Here is a 9,373-nt window from a genome sequence, read left to right on the forward strand (position 1 = left end):
ATAGAATTATATATATATATATATATATATATATATATATACACGATTTAAATATATCAATAATATATTATTATCTAATTAAATAATTTTAAAATAAAGATAAATAACACCTAATTATATTATAATATATTATTTAGACATATAAATTATATATCAAAAATATTATATAAAATATTGCTTTAAAATTATATGGACTCCATAATTGTTTGTATGGATATAAGGATGTAGCTATTTTTTGTAGAGCATAAAGAGTCATGTGAAGTTGATGCAGCTTTTGATTTGTGCCATATTTAAATCCTTTATTATTGAGCAGAATTTTACAGGGAATTGCCCATATATGATAAAACTTGAACGGAAAGACAAGATGAAACCCTTGTCTCTCGCATGGCTGCGAAATGCTACTTCCAGTGTGTTTGCAGAAAGCTTTAAAGAAGAAATTATTAACAAAAATGTATGTGCCTCGTGGGTTAAACTGGGATTTGGCACTAGAAATAGTGGAATTGACATTAACTAGTTCATCTCTACAAATTTCCTAACAACATAGGAACACGACCCTTCTGCAATCTATGACCTACTTTATTCAAGATTCATCAACAGATATCACCTGCCAGTTCTTCTCCCATGCCATTATTATCAATCTCTACCCCCGGCGACTTATTTTTCTTCGTTGCATGAATTCCCCAGTTAGGCTTTTAAGGGGATGAATTAACTCATAATGAACTCAACAAGAACAGATGATTTTCCTCCGATGGCACCTTTGTCAGGTTTTGCTTTCCAGTGAGTCTAAAGCAAATAGCAGTAGCAGTTCATTCTAAGTACTCCTCGGGCTCTTGCTGCCACTGACTTGACTTTTTCTGGGGCAAGCCTTCAAATTTAAATATCTGGAATGCCACTTGACCTTGAGGAGTACTCTGTAACCAACTTTAGAAACATGGATGATTTATCTTCTAAAAGTTGTTGTGGCGTATCAAACTCTGCAACTCGACCTGAAGAAATTATCAAAAATAATGATAAACAGGGACTGCATACATTCATTGGTCTGTGAGCACTAAACTAGTATTAAACTATATAAAATGTACGTACCATCACTTAGTACCAAAACCAGATCACTGTCAATAACAGTTGGGATCCGATGAGCAATAGTGCATACGGTACAATCCTTAAACTCTGTCCGAATAATCCTCTGGATGAGATTGTCTGTTGCTGTATCAACTGAGGCTGTTGCTTCGTCAAGCACTAGTATTCTTGCTTGCTTAAGCAAAGCTCTACCAAGAGAAACAAGTTGACGCTGTCCCACACTCCAGTTATCTCCATTTTCTAGCACTGAAAATTTTAATTTGAAATGAAACCAATGAATTACCAATCTGTAAACAATAATGATATTTCAATAATGGGCGGTATTGGATGGCTGCAAACCTACCCGGCGTATCTAACCTTCGGTCTTTCACACGAACTATCTCTCCAAGCTGAGACTTATCAAGAGCCTGTCCCATCAAAGACCAAAGCTTAATTAATTAGGGCAAAATGTGACACTTTGGAACTAAAATTTTTAAAACACTTATCTCGGATTTTATACAAACACAGCATTTATGCCTTATTAACCATAAGAACACAAAATACATATAGAATATGCATACCTCCCAAATTTCACAATCTGAATGCTCTCCAAGGGGATCAAGATTGCATCGGATGGTCCCTTCAAATAATGTAGGATCCTGGGGTATAATACCAAGACGGCTTCGGAGATCATGGAGGCCAATTGTTGAGATATCGATGTTGTCTATAATGATCTTCCCATTGGCTGGTTCGATCAATCTAAATAATGCTTGAATCAAAGTAGATTTTCCACTCCCAGTACGGCCAACAATGCCAATCTTCTTTCCACCAGGAAACTCACAGGTTACTCCATGAAGCACCAAAGGAAGATTCTCAGCATAACGAACCTTCAAAAATAGAAATGGGAACAGTAAGCAATTTATGAGCCAACACAATCATTAGGAATATAAAAACAGAAATCTTGTTAAATTTCCTTTTTCTTCCTTTTCAAGTTGTTTCTGCCAATTGTTAACATATTACTATTAGATCCTTAGCTATCCACTTTGTTGGAATATAAAAATCCCATATTAAGAAGAAAAATAAAAATGAAAAATATATAATGTAATTAATATCCAACTTAGATTAATTTAAATCATTTTAATAATTGCAATCTAAAACATGTTAAAATCCAAAATTAATAAAAATGTTGATCCACACTCAAAGTTTAGAAAGCCTAAGATTTCTAACATGGTATCGGAGTCTGTTAATCCAAGACCCGTTTGAGCACAGTGGGTTGACCAAAACGAAGTGATAACCTTGAGTTAAAACCTAGGTGGACCCGTGGGCTAGCTAAGAAAAGCTAGACTCTCTTTTGGGCTAAGCCAAGAAGAGTCAAACTCAAGTTTAAATGAGCTAGTCAGGAAAAACTCGACCTTATTTCAGACTGAGCCACGAAAAGCCAAACCCAAGTTTAGATGGGTCACCCCATAAATGACAAGTGTCAAACTAGTAGTCTAGTTGCACCTAAGGGGGAGTGTTAGAATATATAAGTCCCACATTAACAATTGACACTCAAAACATGTTAAAACCCATAATTAATAAGTATGTTAATACACATTCCAAGTTTAAAAGGGCCCAAGATTTCTAACAGGCTTAACTTTCAGGTCAAGTGGATCATATTCATCAAGAAAAGCAAAGCAGACATACATTGCAATCAAAATTTATCCAAAACAATGATTGGATCATGTAAGAACAAATTTCCAATGCCAAAATATTACACCTTATCATCAAAATAGAACAAAAAAGTGCCTATAGTAAGGTAGATCTGCAAACCTTTAAATCGATCAGTTGAATTGTTCCATTTTCTGGCCATGAGGATGAAGGTCGAGAGTCCTCAACAAATGGTGGAGCTTCACTTGGAATTTGGCTGTATTGATAGATTCTCTCTATGGAAATAATTTTGTTTTCAAGCTTGCAAAAGCTAAGTATCCACCTCGACAGACGTGCATTTAAATTAAGGCCATATGTTACAGCAAGGCCTGCCATGCCTGTATAAAAGAAGTAATGAACTTAGTGGCATACTATCACAAATGAAAAACTTAAATCTCCATTATTATGGTTATTTAAAGTTCACTAAAAAGAAAACCGAGGGGGACAACTGAAGCAATACGGTAAACAAAGAGCAATGCCAGAAGAAACCAAATGACAGAATACAATGCCATGGGCTATCTAACTTAGTTGTCTTTTCATCCAAATGCATGCAATATCTTTCAAATGGTCATTACGTGATTACAAGTTACTCATACCAAATGACATAAGATGACTAAGCAAATGATTCAATAATCAAGGATATGATTACTTACTTGGATCAATTTTTCCATGTGGAAAACTCACAAGCAAAACCATGCAAAAGGAAAACACAAAGGTTGAAAGCAATTCCATACGTAAGCAAAGCCATTCAATAGCTGCTATACTGCAGAAGAATGGACGAGCAAAGCAATCAAGAAGATATAGGTTCCTCTTCATGAACCTTTTTTCTTGCCCAAAACCTCTTATTGTAGCAGCTCCAGCAATGGATTCACCAAAAAGGTGGATGATTGGAGATTTCTGGATGCTAACGATACGCACGAGTTCCCTTGATGAAGCCATATAATATTTCTGCATCCAAATACAATGATATTTAATGTCTTCTCTTTCCAATGTGTAGATAAGTAAAGAAAAGGGCAAAAACAGAAGTCTACAGAAGAACCTAGAATGACAACATAAACATAGAGAGAAATATAATTGGTTACCTGCATCCACAAGCAAGTAACAGCCATTGGAATGACAAGCAGCAATACTTGCCAAGTAACTTTTGTCATTACACCAACAATGCCAAGAAGCTGTATAGTCGTTGAAGCAAACCCACCAAGTCTAAAAGGAATATCAAGATCCACGACACTTTGATCAATAGACACCTATAAAGTTACAAGTGACTATGTCATCATATGATGAAAGAAGATAAATCAGTCATACCAAAAAGCAAAAAGAAAAAAAAATTACACGATTCAATATCCTTCCTGCTGGAGTAGAGTCAAAGAATGACATAGGAGCTCGGAACACACTTCTAAGCATCTTTGAAAACAATTTCTGTGCAGCTGCTAAACCAAATGTAGCTACCAGAACAGCCCTGACAAATATAAACCAGGAGCTCCCAAAAGCAAGGGCTATATAAACAACAAGAAGGACCATAGGATTAACTTTAGATTGATCTCCTTCAGTTTGGGGATTTGCCCAGGCCATCCACCAACTGCTAGCTATTTGAAGGAATTGGAACAATCCTTGTGCAAGGATTATGGGTGGAATCAATAAGCCTCTATAAGCTGCAGCCATATATGACAAGTAAACCTTCATGCTAACCCTTCCTCTTACCCTTTCTTCTTCCTGAACAAGCTGCTTTTTCCTTGACCGTTTGGCTTTCTTTTTTTCTTTAATTGCTCTCTGCTCTGATGCCAATGCACCATCTTGCACTTCCTTTGCCAAACTGTCAATATTATTCTCAGCTGTGTCACATTTTTTACTAGGTATAGCACACCCATCCAGATTCCTATTTTCGTCTGAATCTTCTGATGAATGATTTGGAATGTCCATGGCTTCAATTGCTTCATGGTGAGCTGAGACCAGCATATTAAAATCTGTCCCTGCTTGTAAAAGATCGTCATATTTTCCTGCCTGTATGATCCAGCCTTCCTTAAGAACCTGCAGAGATGAGCGATGAATATTGTAGTTTAATTTCCCAAAATCAAAACATCAAATTCGCAGTGCAATGCACTTATTAAGACTGATGTAGAATCTCATAATAGCCTAAGAAAAGCACAACAGGTATTAGGTTACATGAAGCACCTAGAAGAAATGACCACATGAAAATAGTTCCACAAATTACTCATATAAACATATTGCACCAGATGAAAATTTAAAAGATAAAAATGGTAATGATAATAATAAATTAAATTTTTTTTTTTTAAGAAATCCTGTCACTTCAGCCACTTCACTAGCAACAATGTAGTCTCTCTCAATACTTTTTTTTCTTTTTCCTACTAAACTCACCCATAAACAGGTAATTACAAATCATTTTTTCTACTACTGATTTTTGCAGTTAATTACTTTAGGAGCTACAGCGATTTTCGTTTGGAATGTTTAGTAAAGTCCACTATTTATGACTAACTGTGTTATTTAAAATACCATCCTGGTCTAGAACTTTCTCCGCCTTATAACTTCCAAAACATGGCCAGCTAACATAACAAAGGCAAATATGACAAGGAACATTGATGAATGGTGACACAAGCAATAAATGTGTGCCATTAAAAGTAAAAAATATAAGCTGATACGAACAGCAAGCCTCTTAAATATTTCAACAACCTTAATATTCTAAGTCATGAAATAAAGCCTGAATTCCACATTTTCATACCAGTATCAAATCAGCAGCAGGCAAAAATTCAACTTGATGGGTCACAAATATCACAGTCTTGCTTGCTAATGCTGTCAATATATATTCCTGCATTTCCACAACACATGTTAGCCAAAATCCATTCACTAAATTGCATCATTTAATACATAGAGGAAGTCTAACCTTGAACAATTCTGACCCAGTGTGAGCATCAACAGCACTGAAGGGATCATCAAGTAAATAAATATCTGCATCTTGATAAAGTGCCCGTGCAAGCTGCACTCTTTGCTTCTGACCACCACTCAGATTTATACCTCTATCCCCGATAATAGTCTGATCTCCATGTGAGAAAAGTTCAAAATCCTTTTTTAGTGAACAAGCATGGATAACTTTTTTGTACTTTACTTTATCCATTGGACTGCCAAAAAGAATATTTTCTTCAATATTTCCAGACTGTATCCATGCTGATTGAGAAACATAAGCTGCAGTACCACATACTTTTACCTGAAAAGTATTCAATAGAGAAAAATGACTTACCAGCTCTTAATAGTAATGGAATAAGATAGTGCAAACAAGGGTAAAATAAGAGAAAAAAAATTTAATATCGACAATAGAAGGGAAGTTCTACAATGACTTACTTCACCAGAGATCTTTGGTATCTCCCCAAGTATGCAAGCGAGCAAGCTTGATTTACCAGATCCAACCATGCCACAAACAGCCACACGCATCCCTCTCTCCACTTTCATTGATATTCCAGACAATGTTGACCTGGAAGCACATTGGTCCCAACAAAACTCGCCATTTTCAATCTCTATGGCAATGTTCGTTGTTCCTTGTGGCAGAACAATGGTTGCATCCTCCTGCAATTCTTCTTCCTGCAGGAATCCAGAAATTCGGTCAAGAGAAACCTTTGTCTGGGCCATCATTGATACCAAGTCAGGAAAATTCCTGAGAGGTTCTTGGAGGATTCTGAAAGTTGCCAGAGCAGAAAGAACACCTCCTGCTGTAAGTTGAGCTCCCAACAATATAGAAGTACCAAAGGTTACAGCAGAGACAAATATGGGGGAGCTCCAGAAAATGAAAGTAATAAAAGCTTGAGAATAAAGAGCTTTCCGGAGCCACTTGAACTCTACATCTCTCATCTCCTCCAATGTCTTTTGATACCTTTCCTCCCAAGCTTGCAACTTGAGAATTCTCATATTCCTAAGGCACTCTGAAGTTTTCCTCATCCTTTCGTCCTTGGCAGCCATTAAATTGTCTTGAAATTCTTCTTGGATCTTTGCTAGAGGGACAGTAACAACAATAGAGACGATGGTGGCAATCAATGTTGCAACAGAAGCAATTCCTACATTTTTGTACAAAATTGCAAGAGCAAGAATTATTTGCAGTGGCAGCATCCATATGTCATGGAGATACCAAGAGTAATCCCCTATTCTTTGGACATCAACAGCCATGTAATTAACAATCTCTCCACTGGTGTGACTCTGCTTAGCCAAGCTCGAGAGCTTGAGTCCCTTTCGGTACACCATTGCTGTAAGAGCTGATCTCACATGCATACCCAAAATGTCAACTCCAAGATACCACTGCCGGGTTGTTAAGGTCTCAAGCAGCTTGGCAGCAAAGAATATCCCAGCAAGAACATAACCTTCATGACGGAAAGTTTCTTTTCCGCCTAAATAATCAACAAAGAAGCTAAGCATGAATGGACCGACATAGGAGACAACTGTGTTAAGCCCAGCAAAGAGAGCATTCCAAGCTGCTTCCTTCCAGAATGACTTCAGAATTGCCCAAGCCAAAGAGGGCTGCCTGGAAGGATTCTCAGCCTTCACTTTCTCCCAATTTGAATTCAAAATCTTATAATTGGTCTTAGCTCGATTTTTTGGTGCAAGAAGGGGAATATCCTTAAGCTCAAGCGGTCTCTTTGCACCAATCGAGAGAAGTGGATTCAACCAAGAAAGTGTGGCCCAGCTAAAGAGGCCAGCATCCTCATAAGGAGTGACCTTAAGACATCCTGTCTCTTCATCAAGAAGCAGTGGTTCCTGAAGGTCAGAGTTTCTACACACTTGTATACCAGTAACACCCCTAATTGCAACAAAACATAGGAATGCAATGGCTGGGGTTGCGGCAAAGTTTGCAACAGCATGAGAACATAAGTATCTTGCACCTTCTACTAACAGTCCTCTGCAGTCAACACACAGAGTACACAAGCAGATGAGAAATGACACAACCCACCACACCCTCAGCAAAAATGGGAATTTCTCAGCAACCTTAAATTTACAATGAAGAACTGAAAAACTCAGCACGAACCAAGCTAATCCTTGGGCAGTAGGCAAGCAAAGAGCAGACCAGTCCACTACCTTGCCATCAACAGCCTTTCTTATCAAACCAACCCCATCAAACCCCAAAACTAAGACTTGCAGAAACAACACATAAAAACAACAAAACACCGACATTTTGAACCAGGTACTAATTTTGACGTCTCTAATTTCTCCATCAACACTGCTACGCCTAACTGGGCTCGAACTGGCAACAGAATCATCTTTATGGATCCTAATTCCACCCACGCACACAAAAATTTGCCTTACGGATATTACGAAGAGAAACACGAGGAAAAGTGTCAAGTTGATGCAAACTGAGGACAATTCCAAAATTGGCAAGCCTAGAATAGCCTTCAAAAGGGCATAATGCGATTGCCTTGTTGAATAAGAAGCTGAGATTCTATTCAACAAAACAGTGATACCCATTATTGGATAAGCTGAGTTGTTGAAGAAAAAGATTTTCGAGATTGAAAAGAAAACTGAGTCGGTCTTTAGTTAAGCTGAACGAGAGATCGAATCGTCTACAAATGACGGGCATCTCACCATCTGTTCAATGAGAGACAAAACAAAAATCAACAACAACATATAAGTTCTATTGACACATTGCATATAACAACAAAAATGAACAGATTTTTATCAACAGCACAATAAAACGAAGGCAAACAAATCCAGCAGAAAAATAAAAAACAAATAAGGAAAAAGAGAATCATTCTTTTCGTATTGCACTTCTCTCTCACACTCTCCATAGCTTATGTCATCTGGAGAAAAACAGATGGGGACAAACAGAGAGAAGGCGAGAGCTCAATATCAACAAAAGAATAATCAAAGCAATTTCAGAAAATACAAAAAAACTGACCTGGGTTTGTTCTTGAAAATCGTTTTGATGCCGATTGTCGAAAAACGAGCAAACCCACACTATAAAATTGATAAAAACTATAGCTCTCTGTTTCTTCAATTCAACATACAAATGAAAAATATATAACAGAGCAAAACCATAACCATAAGGCCCTTAATCTAGCTTTCTCATCTCCCAAACAACTATTATAACACGTAGGAATGAATGAGAGAGAGAAAGTTCGAAAAAAGCTAAGAGTAAACGAAAACACACAACACTACTCTCTCTCTCTTCTACTCTTTTTATTGTAAATTTCTTTTTCTTTATCTTTTTTTTTTTTTTTCTCTCTACTTCGTTGTATCACTTGCCGTGTCAGAGTACGAGACTAGAGCAAAACAATAGGCTTCTGTTGTGTTTTGATCTATGGCTAGGCTGGTCAGTTTGTTAAATACAGGAACATCTACCGCTCTTGCAAATGTTTTAGTTTCTATTTATTTTAAGAGATCTCCATTGTTTATATAGAGAGATTTGAGACAATTCATGAGTTGTGAATCAAAAGAATGGAATATTATTTGGTTTTTTATAAGAATATTTCATCGATGAGATCATGATTGGGATCTCAGACTCTGTTTAATATTTTCTTTAGAGAGAATTTTTGTCTTTGAGTAAAAGTAAATAATTATGAACCCAAAACTTCAAAATTACTGTATAATAAAGTTTAATGGGTCTTTGTAATGGAGATGGGGTGTGATGCAATTG

General features: G+C 36.8%; 1 protein-coding gene across 1 annotated transcript; it reads right to left on the reverse strand.

The window, feature by feature from the left end:
* Positions 1 to 410: 410 nt before the first annotated feature.
* LOC123216012 (ABC transporter C family member 5-like) lies at positions 411 to 9,146 on the reverse strand. Its single transcript, XM_044636358.1, has 12 exons — positions 8,636 to 9,146; positions 6,100 to 8,325; positions 5,645 to 5,965; positions 5,483 to 5,569; positions 4,078 to 4,773; positions 3,828 to 3,992; positions 3,399 to 3,693; positions 2,869 to 3,083; positions 1,638 to 1,943; positions 1,421 to 1,484; positions 1,084 to 1,323; positions 411 to 986 (listed from the first exon to the last, which is right to left on the reverse strand). The coding sequence occupies exons 2-12, from the start codon at positions 8,203 to 8,205 to the stop codon at positions 874 to 876; spliced, it is 4,608 nt and encodes a 1,535-aa protein (XP_044492293.1). The 5' UTR covers positions 8,206 to 8,325; positions 8,636 to 9,146; the 3' UTR covers positions 411 to 873.
* Between the last annotated feature and the right edge of the window lie 227 nt (positions 9,147 to 9,373).

This window comes from Mangifera indica, chromosome 5 (assembly GCF_011075055.1).
Source record: "Mangifera indica cultivar Alphonso chromosome 5, CATAS_Mindica_2.1, whole genome shotgun sequence".
NCBI lineage: Eukaryota > Viridiplantae > Streptophyta > Magnoliopsida > Sapindales > Anacardiaceae > Mangifera > Mangifera indica.